General features: G+C 44.2%; 1 protein-coding gene across 1 annotated transcript in view; it reads left to right on the top strand.

The window, feature by feature from the left end:
* The window catches only part of DPYSL5 (dihydropyrimidinase like 5), a 180,430-nt gene extending 164,267 nt beyond the window's left edge, over window positions 1-16,163 (top strand). Inside the window, exons 12-13 of the mRNA XM_082251156.1 lie at window positions 9,684-9,852; window positions 14,858-16,163. Coding sequence (XP_082107282.1) covers window positions 9,684-9,852; window positions 14,858-14,943 — 255 coding nt within the window. The 3' untranslated portion in view covers window positions 14,944-16,163. The remainder of the gene's footprint in view (window positions 1-9,683; window positions 9,853-14,857) is intronic.
* The last annotated feature ends 5,220 nt before the right edge of the window (window positions 16,164-21,383 follow it).

Raw genomic sequence — 21,383 nt, 5'->3', positions numbered from 1 at the left:
ATTTGGTATTGCCGAGGCCAGCATCAGTCATTGTTAACCAGCATCAGTCAGTGCTAGCCAGCGTCAGTGAAGCGCTAATCTGCGCCAAGGAGCTGAGCTGCTCACACTTGAAAACATGCTTAAAGGTACTGTTGTTGCTAGCAGTAACCCAGGGAGACCCACACTCAGCATCTCCCTTGGGAGTAGTGCTGGATTTACAAGACAGGGAAGCCTGCAGCGATGTGGGGGCATCACAGTGAAACAGGGGGCACACGGGGAGGGGGGGATCAGAAGCAGGCAGAAGAGGATTGGTGTCGGAGAAGCAATTACAGGAATAATACACTGTGTCTGTGTCTCTCCCTGCAGCAGCTGAAAGCTGGCAGAAGGGATAAAAATTGTCTTTCAGCTGCTGCAGAGAGACCCGAGGAGCTTCCTTCTGTAATTGCCCCTCCACCCGATCGCACCGATTCCCTTTGCTGTTGGGGCCCCCCCTGTGTGCCCAGGCCCCCTACAGGAGGACTGGTGGTCCCCCTACAAGAGGACTGGTGGTCCCCCCTATCAGTGGCCCTGGTTCCTCCAGAGGTTGCTGGGGGTTCCTTGAGCAATGAACAATTGCTGCCTCTCAGATAAGTTCCCACTGACACCATTAACCTTTTTTAGGTATCTGTAAGGGGGTAATTATTCCCAATGACCCCAAGTGTAAGGAGCATTCTTCCCACTGACCATCACACTAATGTATCATGAGTTGTAGATCTAGTCATTTTTAGCAGGGGTTCCCTGAGATCGGAAAGTTATCTTAAGGGTTCCTCTGTGTTAAAAAATGTTGAGAAAACTGCATTAGGCAGTGTGTAAATATGTTGTCCCTGAAGGTGATATGTTGAAAGCAGAAAAATGGGCAGGCGTAAGGATCTGAGCAACTTTCAAGTCATTCATGTGGATGTTACTTTAAACTTACCACCTACATAAACATTTGTTGCTGAACAACTACACCCCTTCATGGAAACGATATTCCCTGATGGCAGTGGCCTCTTTCAGCAGGATAAAGTGCCCTGCCACACTGCACAAATGGTTTAAGAATGGTTTGAGGAACCCAACTTTGGGTTTTGACTTGGCCTTCAAATTTTCCAGATCTCAATCCAATCAAGCATCTGTGTGACGTGCTGGAAAAAAACAAGTCTGATCCATGGAGGCTCCCACATAGCAACTTACAGGATCTGCTACTGACTAGGGATGATCGAACTTTTGAAAAGTTCGGTTCGACCAGAACACCCGAACTTCACGAAAGTTCGGTTCGGATTTCAGAACCCCATTGAAATCAATGGGACCCGAACTTCGGTAATCAAAAAACACCATTTTGAAGCCCCAAAACCCAATAAATGCCCCTAAAAAATGCCTAGGGTTCTGGGTCATGCCCCATTAACTATTAATCACACAAAAAAAAGTTCTTAAAAATTGTCATTTTTGATAAAAAAGCCAATTATTGAAAAATTTAAAAAAAAAAAAAAAGAGATTTTTTGATTTTTACTTTGGATTTCAGATCTGGGGGGTCTAAAAAGTGTACATGTGAAGTTTCAGCTCTGTAGCATGTCCAGAACCATAAAAAAAAAGATCGTTTGTATTAGAAAACTTTAAGCACAGGAATATGGCTTCTCTGCTGTAACACCTTGCCGGTTTAACCACTTAAGCCCCGGAGGATTTGGCTGCTAAACGACCAGAGGGCATTTTGCGATTCGGCACTGCGTGACTTTAACGGACAATTGCGCGGTCGTGCGACGCTGTACCGAAACGAATTTGGCGTCCTTTTTTTCCCACAAACAGAGCTTTCTTTTGGTGGTATTTGATCACCTGTGCGATTTTTTGATCACGCGCTATAAACAAAAAAAGAGCGTAAATTTTGCAAAAATAGCAATATTTTTCCCTTTTTTTTATATGAAATTCCCCCAAAAAAAAATGTAAAAATCAAAATTTTTTAATATTTTCGGCCAATTTGTTTTATGCTACCTATGTTTGGTAAAAAAAATCGCAAAAAGCGTATTTTGATTGGTTTGCGCAAAAGTTATTGCGTTTACTAACAAAGGGAAAGATTTTTGTCATTTTTGTTGTTTTTTTTTTTAACGCGTAATGGCGGCGATCTGCGATTTTTTTTTGCGGTACTGCGACATTGCGGCGGACAGATCGGACCCTTGACTGACATTTTTGACACTTTTGGGGTTACCAGTGACATTTCTACAGTAATCAGTGCTATACATATGCACTGTTACTGTAAAAATGCACTGGTAGTGAAGGGGTTAACTTTATTTGAGAGGGAGGGGCTGTGTGTGTCCCTAGGGGCGTGATTCTAACTGTGATTGGCTGTGGCTTCAACTGTATGAGGAGTGATCAATGGATCTACATAGTAGATCCATGTGATCAGCTCTCATACAGAGAGGAGAATGACAGGCAGCTTGTTTACACAAGCTGCCTGACTATCTCCCTCTCCCCCGCCGATCGCAGAGTGGCCGGCGGCGATCGGGTCCGCCGGTCACGCGCGCGGGGGGGTCCGTGACCACGCGGGAGCGGGAGCGCGCCTCCGGCGGCGCGCGCTCGCTCCCTAAACCCTCACAGGCGAGCGACGTAGACCTACGTCACTTTGCCTGTGAGGGGCTGACCGCCCACGTAGATAGTCGTGCGGCGGTCGGCAAGTGGTTAATAGAAGGCATTTTTTTGGGTTCTTTGCAGTCAGGAAAAACATCTGAACATGTGTATAGTGGTACTGTGCACAAGTTCTGATGTTTTGCCTGCCTCCAAAACCCCCCAAAAAATGCCAGCAAAAACACACCTGGGCATTTTTTTTTTTGACGCTAGCGTTTTTTTTGGCATTTTTTGGGGTTCTTTTGAGGCAGGCAAAACATCTGAACTTGTGTATAGTGGTACTGTGCACAAGTTCTGATGTTTTGCCTGCCTCCAAAACCCCCCAAAAAATGCCAGCAAAAACACACCTAGGCATTTTTTTTTTTTTTGACGCTAGCGTTTTTTTGGCATTTTTTGGGGTTCTTTTGAGGCAGGCAAAACATCTGAACATGTGTATAGGGGGTATATATAGACATATATGTCTGAATATATACCCCTAGACATATATAGGTGTGATAGTAGCAGAAATAAATGCTTGCGCTAATGAAATCATTTACAGTAATATATTTCTGCTACTATCACACCTATATATGTCTAGGGGTATATATTCAGACATATATGCCTATATATACCCCCTATACACATGTTCAGATGTTTTGCCTGCCTCAAAAGAACCCCAAAAAATGCCAAAAAAAACGCTAGCGTCAAAAAAAAAAATGCCCAGGTGTGTTTTTGCTGGCATTTTTTGGGGGGTTTTGGAGGCAGGCAAAACATCAGAACTTGTGCACAGTACCACTATACACAAGTTCAGATGTTTTTCCTGACTGCAAAGAACCCAAAAAAATGCCTTCTATTAACCACTTGCCTACTGTGCACTTAAACACCCTTCCCATCCAGGCCAATTTTCAGCTTTCAGCGCTCTCACACTTTGAATGACAATTGCGCGGTCATGCTACACTGTACCCATATGAAATTTTTATCATTTTTTTCACACAAACAGAGCTTTCTTTTGGTGGTATTTAATCATCTCTGGGTTTTTTATTTTTTACAAAAAAAAAGAAAAAAGACAGAAAATTTTGAAAAAAAAAAAAAAGTTTTTCTTATTTTCTGCGAGTAAATTTTGAAAATAAATTTTTCTCCCTCACTGATGTGCGCTGATGAGGCGGCACTGATGGGCACTGATAGGCTGCACTGATGGGCACTGATGAGGTGGCACTTATGGGCACTGATGAGGTGGTACTTATGGGCACTGATGAGGAGGTACTAATATGCCGCACTGATGAGCACTGATAGGCGGCACTGATAGGCGGCACTGCTGGGCACTGAGAGGTGGCACTGCTGGGCACTGAGAGGTGGCACTGCTGGGCACTGAGAGATGGCACTGCTGGGCACTGAGAGGTGGCACTGCTGGGCACTGAGAGGTGGCACTGCTGGGCACTGAGAGGCGGCACTGACGGGCGGCACTGATAGGCGGCACTGATGGGCACTGGCGGATGGCACTGATGGACACTGACGGGTGACAGTGATGAGCACTGACGGGCGGCACTGATGAGCACTGATGGGCAGCACCATCAGTGCCCACACTCAGTGCCCATAGTGCTGCCAGTCAGTGCTCATCAGTGCCTAGATGAGCAGGCACTGATGGGCACTGACTGGCAGCACTATGGGCACTGATTGTGGGCATTGATGGGGGCACTGATGGCGGGCACTGTGGGCACTGATGGTGGGGGCAGTGTGTGTGTTTTTTTACCTTCAGTAATCAGGGCACTGGTGATCAGTGCCCTGATTACATTTGTCTGTGTCCCCAGCGGCTGTCGGCTCCCCCTCCTTCCTCACACTGCAGTGTCTGTGTGAGGAAGGAGCGCCGGCGATGAGAGATGATCTCATATGTTTACATATGAGATCATCTCTCATTGGACGGCTTGATCACGTGGTGAATGGCCGCTGTGATTGGCCATTCACCACGATCTGTGATCGGCCGTGTCCAAGGGACACGGCCGACACAGATTCCCCCCGATGCGCGCTCGCAGGAGCGCGCGGGGGGGCGTGTCACTGGAGGCCGTTTAAAAACGGCCTCCCGAAAATTCGAGTCCGCGCTGCAGCCGTATATAGGCTGTAGCGCGGATGGGAAGGGGTTAAACCGGCAAGGTGTTACAGCAGAGAAGCCATATTCCTGTGCTTAAAGTTTTCTAATACAAACGATCTTTTTTTTTATGGTTCTGGACATGCTACAGACCTGAAACTTCACATGTACACTTTTTAGACCCCCCAGATCTGAAATCCAAAGTAAAAATAAAAAAATCTCTCTCTTTTTTTTTTTTTTTTTTTTTTTTTATAATTTTTCAATCATTGGCTTTTTTATCAAAAATGACAATTTTTAAGAACTTTTTTTTTTGTGTGATTTTGTGTCTGGGGGGTCTAAAATGTGTACCTGTGAAGTTTCAGCTCTGTAGCATGTCCAGAACCCCAAAAAAAGATCATATAAGTGTAAAAGAGGGGTCCCACCATCCCTGCTCTACTGAAAAATGATCTTTTTTCTGGTTCTGGACATGCTACAGAGCTGAAACTTCACAGGTACACTTTTTAGACCCCCCAGACACTAAATCCAAAAAAAGTCATGCCTGCCTCCAAAAATGCCCGATAAATGCAAGAAAAAGCGCCGTAGAGAAGCCGTATACCTGTTCTAATAAAAATTATAAGAAAATGCTAATTTTTGGGGGGTTCTGGACATGCTACAGAGCTGAAACTTCACATGTACACTTTTTAGACCCCCCAGATACTAAATCCAAAGTAAAAATCAAAAAATCTTTTTATTTTTTTTATTTTTTTTTTTATAATTTTTCAATCATTGGCTTTTTTATCAAAAATGACAATTTTTAAGAACTTTTTTTTGTGTGATTTTGTGTCTGGGGGGTCTAAAAGGTGTACCTGTGAAGTTTCAGCTCTGTAGCATGTCCAGAACCATAAAAAAAAAGATCGTTTGTATTAGAAAACTTTAAGCACAGGAATATGGCTTCTCTGCTGTAACACCTTGCCGGTTTAATAGCAGGCATTTTTTTGGGTTCTTTGCAGTCAGGAAAAACATCTGAACTTGTGTATAGTGGTACTGTGCACAAGTTCTGATGTTTTGCCTGCCTCCAAAACCCCCCAAAAAATGCCAGCAAAAACACACCTGGGCATTTTATTTTTTTGACGCTAGCGTTTTTTTGGCATTTTTTGGGGTTCTTTTGAGGCAGGCAAAACATCTGAACATGTGTATAGGGGGTATATATAGGCATATATGTCTGAATATATACCCCGAGACATATATAGGTGTGATAGTAGCAGAAATATATTACTGTAAATGATTTCATTAGCGCAAGCATTTATTTCTGCTACTATCACACCTATATATGTCTGGGGGTATATATTCAGACATATATGTCTATATATACCCCCTATACACATGTTCAGATGTCATGTCTGACATCAAACATGTCCTCAAAAAAACACTGGCAGTGGCAGCCCCTGCAGCATAAAAAATGCTTGCTGGTGAGAAGCCACATACCTGTCCCGAAGCAACTCAGAGAAATGATCATTTCTCTATAGCGGTCACCCTGCTATGGAAGGGTTTTGTCACCCTGCCATAGCAGTCACTGTCAGTTAACCCTACACTACACTACGGTCCCCTGACACTTAACACTTTCCCTACAGAAACTAAATTTTTGAAGCTAACTTAAGTGTAAAGGAGCACTCTAACTACACTAGATATCCCTTTCCTCACACTAATAAATAGCTAAATGACACTTTTAAAGTAAAATTAACAGAACTGCTTCCACTCTCTTCCATGTCCAGTATAACAATGCTGGGAATATGGCGGGGGCGATCTTATATACTGGGGGGCGTATTCACTAATGATTGGTCTAGGGACCCCCTAGTCACTCCAATCACATTCCTAGCATTCTCCTGCCCCCTCAATTGGCTTTTGCTAATGGTTCTGGTCCAATCACGGGCTTTTAAAGCCCATTTCCTGAAGCATTGCATTTTGGGCGGTTCTGGTTGCCGAATTCCGAACTTTTTGGGCAAAAAGTTCTAAATTCGGCCGAACCTCGAACACCCAATGTTCGGGCCGAACCGATGGTGGACCCGAACCGTTCGATCATCCCTACTACTGACGACTTGGTGCCATATACCACAGCATACCTTCAGAGGTCTAGTGGTGTCCATGTCTGGATGGGTCAGGGATGTGTTGGTGGCAGAAGGGGGATCTACTCAATATTAAGTGGGTTATCAAAATGTTATGGCTTATTGGTGTATATTATGTGCAATTCCATTGGCTCACCACTAGCTGGAGATGTTTGCTCACAGAAATGCAGCTAAATGCTGTTTTTGTATGTTACATGAGCACAGGGCAGAATTATTTAGATATAACTTTGAGACCCCTTTCACACGGGCTTTCTGAACAGGTTTGCCTGCGAATTTTTCAGGCTCTATGGGGCAGCAGATGTCAGCGGTGACATCTCCGCTGCTATCCGATCCGATCCTCTCCGTGAAATCCAGACAGATGGTAACCCTATTTTCCATCCATCTGGCTGATTGGATGAAAATGGACAGGCGGTCCTTTTTTATCCGATCTCCCCATTGAGGAGAGCGGGGCTCTGACAGGTCTGTCTCAGCAGATTGAGCAGAGACAGACTTGTCATCCGCCTGCTCAGCGGGGATCAACGGATCGAACCCCGCTGAGTAAAGTGGAGTCCGCTGGGCGGAACACCCATGTGAAAGAACCCTAACTCTATAAGCCTCATTCATCAATCTGCAATGTCACTCATCGCATGGACATGTTGTATGAATAGCTGGAAATCCATGTGATAACATTGCTTGATTTACATGTCAGAATAAAGTGTTTCCATTTCCTTGTATGTTTAACATCCAGTTGATAAAAGATATTCATGGCACATCCTGGCAGCATTCAATGGGGAGGAGCCACAATCTATTATGTGCTGCCATGATGCAGTGTCCTTGTCAGTTCTGGGAGGTGAATTAATAGCTCTAACATCCATATCTTTCTTGTGCAAAGAGAAAAAACAAATGCAGCCACTAAGGAATGGTAAGCTGCAATATATTACATTTTTGTTTTGGGGTTTAGTTACACTTTAAAAAGGGAATGGATATACACAAAAGTGCAAAAGTGTTTGCCCCTTCCTGATTTTCTTTTTTGTTTTGTTTGCATATTGTAATATTACACAGATAACCCGAGTAAAGAAAAAATGCAGTTGCCCCCCCCCCCCCCTTCCTCCTTGCTAAATCATGAACTGTGATTAACCACATCTTTTGGAAAGCGGAGTTAAATTTTACTTGCCACACCCAGGCCTGATTACTGTTGATTCAATAAATCACTTAAAGAGGAAGTAAAGCCTTGAAAACAAAAATAATTTTGTTTACCTGCAAAGTAAATGCATAATGTGCCAGTATGCAACTCATACTAGCACATTATGTGACACCTACCTGCAAATGAAGCCCGCGTCGTCCCCACCGGAGGCTGCATCCATCGTCGTCCGTCTTCCTTCCGGCTTTGCGGACTCCGGCTTTGCTACTGGCCGGAGCGGTGTGACGTCACTCCCGCGCATGTGCTGATGACGTCATCGGCTGAATGTAATGTAAATCTCCTAAATGGTGCAAGTTTAGGAGATAGTTACAATACCTATAGGTAAGCCTTATCATAGGCTTACCTATAGGTACAAACAGTACCCCCAGTCTCCACAACAATTTTTTTTTTAGAAACCCCACCATGATTTTTATTACTTTTACTGTATTAATTGGCTATTGTTGTAACTGTATTTATACCTGTTATTGTTACATCTGTAATCAATCACAAGATCTTGTCAGCAGGCACGGGCCATGCTGCATGTGGGCATCTGAAGCCTGCTCTTTTTTACTTTCGGGATTCGGTGCAGCTGGCTTCCCAGGGCCTCCCGATCTTGCTCCTGCGCAATAATGACAATGCGCAGTTTGTTGATTGCAGGTTACTATAACAATGGTGGTGGTGGAGGTTCCCATCCCGTTGTTCTGGCAACCGGTCAATCGGAAGACAACCCCGAAGTAAGGTGCGGTCTTGGAAATAACGCGAGATTTCAGTATTAGGTGATTCTATGGGATAAATTACGTCAATATCCCAGGAGTCCAAGAGAATGACCTCATGAAGACATCGCCAAGGTGGCTGGACCGGAAGTGCCGCATACACAGATAAAAAATAAAAGGTATTCAGACATTAAAAAAAAATAAAAATAACCATTTAGGAATGCACTGTGTGTGGACATGTGGATGAAAGCAACTTTTAAAAATGAGTGATACTCCGTTGTGTAAAATTAAAATTTGTTTGATGATCTGAATCATTTAGGTGACAAATATGCAAAAAGAAAAAAGATCAGGAAGAGGGCAAATACTTTTTCAAAGCACTGTAACCAGGGAGTGGTATTTTATGTGCAGGGTATTCAACTCCGAGAAGGAGGAGGCAAACTCTTCAAAGTGATCTCTCAACTCCGAGTCGTAGGGGGCAAACTCTATATAGCAAGTTCTCAACTTCGAGTCAGAGAGGCAAACTCTTAGTTTTAAAATTCAGGTAGTTCAATCGCGTGATTACAGCTATACAGTATATATTTATTGTTTGCAGATGTTAATGGCCAACATGTTTCAGTGCAGTTAGTGTTACCTTCATCAGAGCTGTTTTCCTGGAGCTCCAGATTCCGAAGCACGATTAAGTATTCAAAACCTAAGTTTGTATAGGTAACAGATAACATAAATGTTTTGGACCCTAAAAATACCTGTCTGCTAGTTAGTTGTCATAGGCAAATGGGCATCATGTTTCACCTCACTTATTACACATTTTATATAATAGTGAACACATTTTTGGTCCTATGTTTCCTTACCACTGAATCATATCCTCACCTCTACCAATACCAAATTTCCTACAGTGGCCTCACCTCTCTCACCCCCTATATTGCTAAGTTGTAAGATCTGCATGACAGATAAACTATAACATTGTATAGTCAGCCATAAAAGGAATGTACACAGTGTTCCATGACTTGTAAAAAAAAATTCTCTCTTCTTTTATTCAGATTCTGAGCCTAAAGTGCGTAGACCGTACCCCGTATCAAGGAGATGTAGCCGTGGTGGCGCATGCTGGGAAGAAAGAGACAGGAAGTCCGCTGGCAGACACTCCCACTCGGCCAATCACCCGTCATGGAGGCATGCGGGACCTCCATGAGTCCGGGTTCAGCTTGTCTGGTAAGTGGGAAGGGATGTGCACATTGTGTGGAGAGCTACTTTAAAGCTTAAATTCAGGTATCTCTAAAAGTAGCTGTCCCCCCCTCTTCACCTGGAGGGTTTGGGGGTGGATGCTGGCCCCTTGGGTTCCCCTCCTCCCCATCAGACCCCCCCCCCTTTGCATAATCTAGTCCTGAAACCCCCCCCCCCCATCTGCAGTAGTGTGGTGGTCTGGGATGGGGCTGGGGTATGGTACTGTATTAGTGGTGGGGGCTGGGGAATGCGCCGCCGGCGACCGGGCTAACGGCTGGGGGGGGGGGCAGGGGGGGGGACTGTACCTGCTTGGGGGGGCTGTGCCCGGTTCCCCCCTTCCCTCAGGTTGCATCCTGGGCTTTAGGGATCCCACCTGGGAGCCCTATGGAGCTGCACTTGGTGCCCATTTTGTTGTAGCCTGTTTGTTTTAATGGCTGGCGGCCATGTTGGTGTAGTCTGGCAGCCATTTTTCATTGGTCCGGCATTCTGCAGAGCAGTGGCCATTACAGGGGAGCCTCTGGGTGGCAATCTTGGCTGTGAGAGCTTATCCTTTTCCCCTGGTGCTGACTCCTGGGTCTTTCTTTCCCTTGGACACAGCACGTGGAACAAGTGCTATACCTGGTGCAGCCGGTGCTTCTTTGGTAGGGTGGTTAGTCTGGTGGGGTCCCTCCCTCTCTCTGCTGCAGGATTGTTGGGTGCTCTGTTTGCTGGCGACCTAGTGGTGTTGCCAGCATGGTGGTGGGTCCTTGTGCAGTGCTAGACACTTTTTGTGGAGGACCCTCACTTTACCAAATGGAGTCTCTGAAGCATGTGACCCCCACTCAGAGGCTGCCGGTCCCTCGGGGTCCCAACCATCCATTGATGCACTAACCGCGGTCCTAGAGTTCTTTGGGTCCCGGATGCAGGTGGCTTTTTGGCAGCAGGCTAGCAAAAAGCACCTCCTGCCTTCCCCTGCCTCATCTGTCTCATCATATTCTGAATCTGATTTGGCCACCTCAGACATGTCCCACCCTATGGATTCTGCAGCCACGCTTTCTGACTTATTGGATAGTGAGGATGATTCCTCCACACCTGTAGCTGCGCACGAGAAGGTGCTGGTGGACGCAATGATTGTATCTGTGCGTGAAACTTTAAAAATGGAGGATGCAGCTGAAGCTGCGGCGGAGGTGCCTGTCCCCTTTGGTACTCACAAGCCATCTCGCACGGCAAAAGTGTTACCTTATCCCTCCTATTTTGACAGATTTTTTGCAAAAGAGTGGGAGCGTCTAAAACGTCCCTTTGTGGTTCCTAAACGCTTTGCGGTTAGGTACCCCCTTGAGGAGTATCTCCTTAAAAAGTGGACTGTTCAACCATTGGTGGACACCCCAGTTTCCGAGTTGGATAAGACAACCATGATTCCAGTTGAGGAATCACCAGCCTTTAAAGATCTGGTTGACAGAAAAGCGGAGGCTGTGGCCCGCAATATGTTCACTGTTGCTGGTTTGGCGCTTAGGCTGGTCTTCACAATTGCCCCGGTGTTGCAAACTCTAACTGAATGGGCTAAACTTTTGCGCCGTGACCTGGAGGGTGAGCATCTCCCCCCTGCCTTTGCTGAACTGGCGGACCAGTTGGTCCAGGGGCTGCAGTTTATCTGTGATGCCTCTTCGGATGCAGCTCCCCTGATCTCTAGGCTGTCTGTTTCGGCAGTGGTACTTGGGTGCGTATTGTGGCTTAAGTGTTGGTCCGTGGACCAGACCTCTTACAAAAAAACTCTGACTAATTTACCCTTTCAGGGCAATAGGGCAACCCTGGAAGACATCATTAATTGTCTCACAGGGGGAAGAGTACTTTTCTTCCACAGGCTGGAAAGGGTAAGGAACCTCGTTGCAGATGTGGCCCGTCTTTCTTGTTTTTTTTCATCCCCCAGGGTCCACTGACAAGGGTTCAAAACCTTTCAAGTCCTCCTCGTGAGGTTCCAAGTGGCCTTGGTCTGGTAAGCCGAGAGCTGGATTTTCTCCTCTACTGCCCTGGAATCTGAACTTGGTGCTTTCAAATCTTCAGAAGCCTCCCTTTGAAAATATTTGGGAGATTCCCCTGCTTACGTTGTCCCAGAAGGTGGCTTTTTTGGTGGCTATCACCTCTGCTCGCAGGGTGTCGAAACTGGCGGCATTGTCTTGTCGTACTCCTTACTTGGTGGTATACAAAGATAAGGTGGTTCTTCGCCCATTTCTGCCATTTCTTCCTAAGGTAGTCTCTGATTTCCATTTGAATTAAGTCATTGTGTTGCCTTCCTGTGTCCCAGGCCCAAACATCTCAAGGAATTTGCGTTGCATGCCCTGGATGTGGTTCAGGCGATTCGGGTGTATCTGGCAGCTATGGAGTCTTCTCGGAAGTCAGACTCGCTGTGCTCACGGATGGGCCAAGAAAAGGGCTGTCCGCTTCTTCTGCGACCAAAGATGGATCAGACAGAGGGTGACTCAGGCCTATTCGATTAGGGGTCAGGTTCCTCTTTCCCTGTCACGGTGCACTCTACTCAGGTGCTTAGTGGTTCTTGGCCTTTCATCATCAGCCGTCAGTGTCGCAGGTTTACAAGGCGGCCACTTGGTCGTCAGTGTACACTTTCACTACATTCTACAAGGTGGATGTGTTGGCATCTGCGAATGCTTCTTTGGGCTGCAAAGTTTTGCAGGTTGCTGTTTAGAGGATCGGTTTCCTCTTTGGGAGTGTATTGTTCAGCTAGGATCCCTTCGGAAAGGATGGTGAACTCACCTTCGCCTGGCTGCCGCAGATGGAGGCTGGGGTAAGGTAACTATATTATCCTTTGCCTCTCCCCCACATGCTTTTTTTTTTAAATTTCGCATGTGGGGAAGCCTATGCACTATTTAAACATTAATTTAAATATATTTAGAAATAAAGAAAAAAATTACTGTGGTAATAAAAAAGTGGAAAAAATGTGTGAAACTGAAATATATAAAAGCGCAGTGCTAAAAATATATGTCATGATATTATATAAACATCACACAGAACCATCATATATAGAATTAGTGTAAACTAAAAAGTTCATAAAAGAAACAGTCCACATAGTTGCAGCAAGAAAGTGTCCATATAAAATCCAGAAGGTGCTTGAAAATGAAGATAGATCCAGATACCAGTGATCACCAGCGTGACAATCCCACCACCATGGATAAGGATATTGCGCCTACCAGAAGGGATCGGCCGATTATCGGTGGGGCTGATATTCACTTTTTTTGAAGTATAGGTATACGCCGCAAGCTTGCCGATATGACCGATATTGCTTCAAGTGATTGTACCTGGGGTGATGCATGCAGCTACAGACATCACCCCCGTACCGTTCTTTAGAGTTTCTTGTAATAACAAATGATGCTGCTAAGAAGCCACTCGGCTGTTATTACAAGCAACGGGAGGGGAAGCTCCTGCCGCTCCGCCCGGGTCTTCCGTCCCACCGGGAGGCCCAAACGACCAGCTGGCAGGTACGCCGGCTGGCTGAAGACCCGAACACAGCCCGAATTGGCTTTGATCTGGTCTCTGATGTAGTAACCCGGAAGCGATGTCATGACATCACTTCCGGTTACTGGAGCCTTAAAGGCGCCATATTTAAAAAAAAAATGACAGTATTGAAAACAGCCAAACTTGGCATTTTGAATGCTTTTAAGTGCAGAGAAGGGGTTTGGGGTCTTACAGACCCCCAGATCCCTCCATAAAGTGTACTTGTCACTGCCTATTACTGTCACGATGGATGTTTACATTCCTTGTGACAGCAATAAAAGTGAACAAAAAATAAATAAAAAGTTAAAAGGACAGTGTAAAAATAACAACTTTTAAATGTGCAGAATATCGGCAGCTAATATTGGCTATCAGCCTGAAAGGTGGCCGGAAAGTCATTATCAGCATCGGCCCTGAAAAATTGATAGCGGTCTATCCCTAATCTCCACCCACTACAGGGTGCCTGCAGAAAACTACAGGCGGGGGCAGAGAAAAGCTAGTCACCCTGCACAAGGTGAGAGCACAGTAGTCTTTATTACAGATAGGAAAAGTCAAAGTCACAATATTTGATTATCCTGGAGTTCAGCTTTAAAGTATACCTGATATGTAATTTTGGATAGAGTAGGAAATGGTTAAAGCGATATTAAAGTCTCAAATGTATTTATTTTTTTAAAATAGCATGTCATACTTACCTGCTCTGTGCAGTGGTTTTGCTTAAAGCCGCCTTGATCCTCCTCTTCTGTAGTCTCTCGCAAGCACTCCTGGCACCTCCCTCCTGCTGAGTGCCTCCACAGCAAACAGCTTGCTATGGGAGCACCTGAACCGAGCTCTATTCAGACACAGAGCCACAGCTCAGCCAAGCCCCCTCTCCTCATTGGCTCACTGACTTTGACAACAGCGAGAGCCAATGGCGTCCGCTGCTTCCTCAGCCAATGAGGGAGAGTCTCCGGACAGCAAGGGCTCTTGTGAAACATCGCTGGATTGAGATGGGGCTCAGGTAAGTATTAGAGGGCCTGCTGCACACAGGTTTTTTTTATCTTAATGCATAGAATTCATTGAGGTAAAAAAAACCTTCTGCCTTTACAACCAATTTGTTGTTTTTTTTTTTGTTTTTTTTTAACTTCTGTCAATGTTCCACTGGAGAGATTTCCCTTTACATCCTGTTCCAAATACACAACAGTAAGAGAAAATCAATCCAAAGTGAGGGAAATTGTCTCTCAGTATTCACTGCAAAAAATGTCCTCAATGGACAATATTTCTTCTATTCCTGTTTCAGTGACAGCGCAACATTTGGATTTCCCATCACTTTCTGGATTGGTGACCACTCACTAGGACAGATAGATAGAGTGAATCTCACGAGCCGGTACACAGACACCAATAAAACCTGGCAGGGGGTCTAACCCTTCCACAAAAAAAAAAGAAAAAACAGGTTTTGGCTTTAGATACACCTTTTTTCCTGGATAAGATTACAGATCCAAGTCATGTTTTCATAATCTCTGTCTCTCTTTAGGTGCTCAGATTGATGACCACGTCCCAAAACGAGCCTCGGCCAGGATCCTGGCACCCCCTGGAGGCAGATCCAGTGGGATCTGGTAAAAAGCACTGACCGACACCCACCGATCCCCTGGTCCACTACACCCCACTCCTGCAGGAGATCCACACAACTTCCTTCCCCACTTCACAAATCGCAAACACCTGTAATATGTCAAGAGAGAGGAATCCACTGTGACTCTACATCTGCCTACACCAGACTACAGCGCCCCCCCTCTTAAGGATGGACGGTGATGAACCATCAGGCCGACCATAAACTTACCTGCCCAGAACTTGCTTGTGAATTCCTCCACCACCAACGTCTTAATTTCCCATCTGTTGTAGTGATATCCAATGTTATGTCCTGTGCCGTGAGTGTGTGCGAGGTGTGACTCAGCAGTGTGAATGTTGCTGTCTTTGTGCTTCATCGGTGTCATGTTGCAGGAGTAGAGGTGCGATTGGTGACCTGCAGCCTTCCCATTGCCAAGCCATGGCTGGCAGAGCTATTATCTGAAATATATTCATTACTCTTTCATAGTGCAGTAATAACAGCGAGACAAGTTCGCATCTCCTATAAACTGCCCAGTTACTCCATGCATAGTCATCCTACATTGTCACAAGGGACAAAAACTTCCAAAATCTCTATTTTGAAGGTCAATCTCACTGGTTTAAGCAACTTTTTTCCCATTCAAATTGTCCAGTGGACTCTAAACATGATGTAGCCTGTTCTATTCAGTACAGGGAGGTTGAAGAGGTAACTTCATTGAGAGGTGTCTTTTTCTAAATGTTTTTTTTTCACTGATCTCATTACTTATTACTGGTTTGACTGGTAACTTTTGCACCTTGTTGGTGTGAATTTATTGTCAGCAACATAAACTGAGACCCAGCTCTGTCCTATAAACACACTGGAAATTATTAATCTAGCCAATTCAGAACTCTATAATACCACATAGTGGTTGCAAGTGGTAATTCTGGACACTTCACAACTTACAATACACACATTCGGTTTCTTGGTCAGGTAGATGGAATTAAATCAGACTGAGCAATCTTAGCATGAAGTACAGTGACTTCTGCTTTCTCACTCGTATATCATCCATATTCAAGGGCTCTTCCAATACTGGGCTGCATCCAGTCACCCCTCACAGCAATAATTATGCAGAGCCTGGGGGAATGCTGGAAATTCACACTACGCCTCTATTCTTCTATGTATAAAAAAAATACTCTGTACGGTGACCTGCTGTAGAGTTTCAATGTAGAACTCTGTGTACATTAAATGTCATTCAGGAGTCAGTGTCATAATTGGATTGTTTTATATTCCATCCATAGACTTAAAGTGGTTGTAAATCCTTCCATATACCCAGGGGAGTGACAGGCCTCAGGTGATACACAGAAATGAAACAAATCCTCCTACATATGTTGTACCTGATTATTCTCAATCTTCTCTTCTCTGCATCCGTTCAACGTGCATAATTTATATAGCTTGTCTGAGATGTCAGAAAACAGGGGGGTGGAGAGCTAAAGTTACACTCAGCGAGGAGAGCTCTGAGAGCTGATTGGAGGAAAGAGACCTAACCCCCTCCACACAGCTCACAGGAAAAGACCTGAGGCTGTCAGCTGGAGATCCCCTCCCTGACACCATTTTTCTCTTGGTGTCAGGAAGACTTTTCTGAAGTGACTCATGCTGATAGCATAGGAATAAGGCAGCAGATATAAATGACACTTAAGGCCCGTACACACGTAGCGATTGTCGGCCGTAAATATTTGGCCACCGGCCGATTGTAGGCTTGTTAGTATGATGCTTCCGACAACCGACAGCGCATTTTCGGCCGAACAGAATCTGGCGTGCAGACTTTAAAATTTTTGTTGGCCGTCACCAGAACGGCCGATTGTTCGCCAGTCAGTACAGAATTCGGCCGACAAAGAGCAGATTAGCAAGACTGGGCATGCTCAGAAAAGAAAAAACACACGGAAAGTTAACCATCACATGACATCACTTCTGCAGTCGGCTGTTGTTGGCCGACAAAATTCGTGTGCAGTCTTTAGCACTTTTCAGCCGACAGGACAGCACCGGACAAAAGACGGCCGATCGTTCAGGCCGACAATAGCTACGTGTGTACGGGGCTTTAGTGCTCGGGATTGAGACAAGTACACTAGAGTGATATGATTTGTTCATATTTCATGTCTGAGGATTACAACTACTTTAATTCATTTGAGAGAGCAACTTGTTTGGGGCCTTGTGGAGGTATTCAGTAAAAAAGATGCAAACCCCCAATGTAGTAACATTATACTACATGAAGATGATAGTGAACAATGTATAGGGCCAGAAGTTTGTGGACACCTGACCACACCTATATGAGCTTGTTGAATATTTCATTCTAAAATTCATTAATATTCATGAATATTAAAATGGGATTTAAAGCGTGCCTGTGGGAATTTGTGGTCATACAGCCAAAAGAACATTTGTAAAGTCAGATGTTGATGTAGAATGAGAAGACCTGGCTCCCAATCAATGTTCCAATTCATCCCAACTATTTTCGGTAGGGTAGATGTCAGGGATCTATGCAGGCCACTTGAGTTCCTCCACACCAAACACATCAAACCATGTCTTTATGGAGCTGGCTTTGTGCACAGGGGCATATGCATGCTGGAACAGAAAAGTGTCTTCCCCAAACTATCTTCTAACCTTCTAAAATGGGTTTTTATGCTGTAACATTAACAGTACCCTTCACTGCAAACACCTCAACTCAATCATTTGGAGGGATGTTCACATACCATTGGTCATATAGTGTATACAGGATGCATGACATATGCATCCATTAAATGTTACTCAAAGAGACTGACAAAAGTTCCTTGTATTCCTGGTATAAATTCTCCTCTCTAGCTTCTTTTGCTTTTTTAGTCAAACGACTATCATATTATGGATTTTTTAAAAACCATTTTGCACCAATCTTTTGGTGATTTCATTAGGCCCTGCCTATTTTGTATTTGTGTAAGTTCACACGGTGTGCTATAAAACTCTAAGACCGCATTCACACTGAAGCGGCACGACTTCGGGGGCGACCTGTGAAGACTTCGCAGCGATTTGCACGGACTTCATATAATGGAAGTCTACGCAAGTCGCCTCCAGGTCGCCCCGAAGCAGTACAGGACCCTTTTTCTAAGTCGGAGCAACTTGTGTCGCTCCTATAAGAATGGGTCCTGTAGCACTGCATGGACCGTGACTTGTCAGGCTGACAAGTCGCTTGACAAGTCGCGGTAGTGTGAATGGAGACTAATATGAATTCCATCACAACTGGTTACTGGATCTAAACAATTATTGAAGCTGTGCCTATACGCGCATTTAAGTTATCAGACGACAAAACTTTTGGAATACTAAAAATGGTAAGGTTGTGGCAAAACTCAGCTGGACTTTGGTGTCATCAAACTACCAAGTAACTGATATGCCTGTGACAGACTTTCTTATGGCCAAACAAGATTCTGTCCTTCAGTCATACAGGCAGCTCTAGAGCCATCCTATGAAGACTGTGTCTGATGAGAAGGTTTACCATTTCTGATCATTAACCAGTGGATACTAAAAGGTTTTTGGAGTAATTTTAACCCATGCTTTCAGCTGTTACCCTAAGATTAAGCCTAAAGTAGACTGAGCAGCTGTCATGCTTACCCTTTGTTAGACTTTCCACTGTACACAAGAAAGTGAAGATGTGATAAACCTAAATAACTGTCCAGTGTGGGTTATTAGTGGTTTGTATAGGGCCTTTTAAGCAAAGCGCTCCATCATTCTAAATAAAGCCGAGTTCTATCACATCACATAAGCTAAGATCTGCATCATGCTAAGTGAACCACAATCTCCTACGACATAAAGCCAAGAGCTTTGTTGTGCTGTGTAAAACCAATAGCACCATTGTACTAAGTAAGCCAAAAGTTTCGCTGCACCAAGTAAGACAAGAGCTCTATCATGCTAAGTAAGCCAAAAGCTCTATTTGGCTATCTAAAGCCAACCATTAGCTAAAACCTCCATTAGGTAAAGCCTAAAGCTCCATTGGCTTACGTGAAGCCAAGAGCTCAATTTTCTCAGTAAACCCAAGAGCTCTATCGTGCTAAGTAAAACCAAATGCTCAATTTTTCTGAGTAAAGCCAAGAGCTCTATTGTGCTCAATAAAGCCAAGATGTCCATTGTGCTTAATTAATTCAAGAGATCCATCCCACTAACTAAAGCCAAGAACTCTATATCAGTAAAAAAAAAAAAAACATAAAACTTCATTGCACAGAAAAAACACAAGGTTTTTTTTAGATCATTACCAAGCCTTGCCAGTCTGCAAATCAAAAAAATATAACTTTTATTTAAATGTGCAAAACCCTTTAATATAAATCTTTATGTTTTTAAAGTATTTATTTTATGTTATCCATAAGTGGACAGTGGATACCTTGTATGAACAGCTGTAGCCTTTATTTAAAAAAATGATATTTAAAGAAAAGTTGTTTTTTTTTAGCCAGCGGGTAGAGCGTTTTGAATGCTGGATACTATAGAAAGGACACCCACTTAAATAAATTGGATACAGTAAAGCTGGAATTCTATGTAAAACTGGAGAAGTGGATTAGCAATGTTTAGACTGGGATCCATGAGCTGTGATTGCAGTTTGCTATAAAATAGATTCTCATTAGAACTGAAAGAAATAGGTCAGGAAAGTATTTTCTTTAAACCTGTAGAACCAGATCACATGGTCAGGTTTTTTTGGGAAAGGGCTCCCTTTAAAACTGAAAATATGGGGCATATTTTGTAAGCAGCTAATGACTGAATCACAGATTGTTTTCTTTTACCTGTTTGCTCATCAGAAGATTTCCTACACTTTCCCCAAATGGGATTTGCTCAAACCAAATTACCACCAGTTTTCAATCCAGACCTTAATAAAAAAAATTGTTATTACATTTGCTTGCCCTAGGGACTTATAAACACGTGATTCTTATGGAAGATCTGCCATGATTAAGCCTGCTCAATGTTTTTCTTACTCAAATTGTTACCATACAAAGATTCAAAACCTAAAACCCCACTAGAGCATGGCACCATTTTCACCCTGTGTACCTAATATATTAACTAAGGCCAATAGTTTACATGTCCCACAGAGGCCTATTTATGAAGATTAGCAAAGCGATCAGCACAGTTTTCAATTTGTTTACCAGTTTATCAAGGTTTGATGCAAACAAGCAGTCTGTACTTCCGTTTTTTTTTCCCTAATGTCCTACAAATTTTATTGCAAGTAGTGTAAACTCACAAAGCCAGAATATAGCACATCACTTGCCTCTAGACCTCTCCCACTCCTTTGATGTGCTTCTTCCAAATAGGGACCCAGTTGTGAAGGTTTATGACTGGGCCCCTGCTGCTGAGAATTGCTTTGAACGAATAGGTTGGGGGTTCAATCTAAAGGTTCACGACTGGGTCCTTATTAGTAAGAACGCTATTGTAGTATAATAGGGGCACATTCTGAAGATTTATGACTGGGCCCCTATTGAGCAGAATCCCATCAAAGTAGTAGAAGAGGGTCTGGCAAAAGAAGTAGGATATGGTTCAACCTTAAGGTTCATGACTGGTATCCTACTGGGGAGAAACTTGTTGAAGGAGTAGGAGAGGGTTTGATGTAGGATTGGGGCTCAATCTGAAGGTTCATTACTGGGCCCCTATTGAGGAGAAGTGTGTAGAAGGACTAGGAGGGGGGCTCAATCTGAAGGTTCATTACTGGGCCCCTATGGGGAGAAATGCTTTGAAGAAGCAGGAGAGGGTCTAGTGAAGAAGTAGGTTACGGATGAAGTCTGAACTTTCAAGACAGGGCCCCTTTTGAAAAAAAAATCCTTGATGAAGCAGAAGAGGCTCTGGGTAATGAGTAGGATAGGGGTGAAGTCTTAAGTTTTATGGCTGTGTCTCTTTTGTGAAAAAACAGCTTGAAGAAACAGGAGAGGCTCTGGATAATGAGTAGAATAGGCGCACAGTCTGAAGTTTAACTACTGGGCTTCTTTTGTGAAAAAAACAGGAAAAAGGAGAGTTTCTGGGTAATGAGTAGGATAGGGGCACAATCTTAAGTTTCATGACTGGGCCAACATCTTGAAGGAGGAGAGGGTCGGGCAAAGCAGTAGGAGAGGGTTCACTTAGCAGGTTTATGGCTGAGCCCTTTTTGGGGAGAAGCGCTTTGAAGGAGTTAGAGAGGGTCTGGCAAAAGAGTAGGAGAGGGGCGCAGTGTGTAGGCTCATAACTGGGCCCCTATTGGGGAGAAAGGAGTTGAAGTAGCAGGAGACAGTCTGGTGGCGGACGTTGTGCTTTATAATGGCTTGGAGAGTTTGCACTACTGGCAATGAAGCTTGTTGGGTGTTAAGAAAAAACAGAAGTGCCGTTTGTACCTGAGGACTTTGGGTAGGAACAGATCCCAGTGGGTTTGCACCGATGGGATGATCTGTAAAATGGCCGGGAGTGGGAACATTCCTATGCATGTTTTCATAAACGTTTGATATGAAAAGCT

This window comes from Pelophylax lessonae (assembly GCF_965119305.1).
Source record: "Pelophylax lessonae genome assembly, chromosome: 3".
In the NCBI taxonomy this organism is placed as follows: domain Eukaryota; kingdom Metazoa; phylum Chordata; class Amphibia; order Anura; family Ranidae; genus Pelophylax; species Pelophylax lessonae.
Note: the sequence above shows the minus strand (reverse complement) of the source record. Positions and strands in the feature narration are given on the sequence as shown.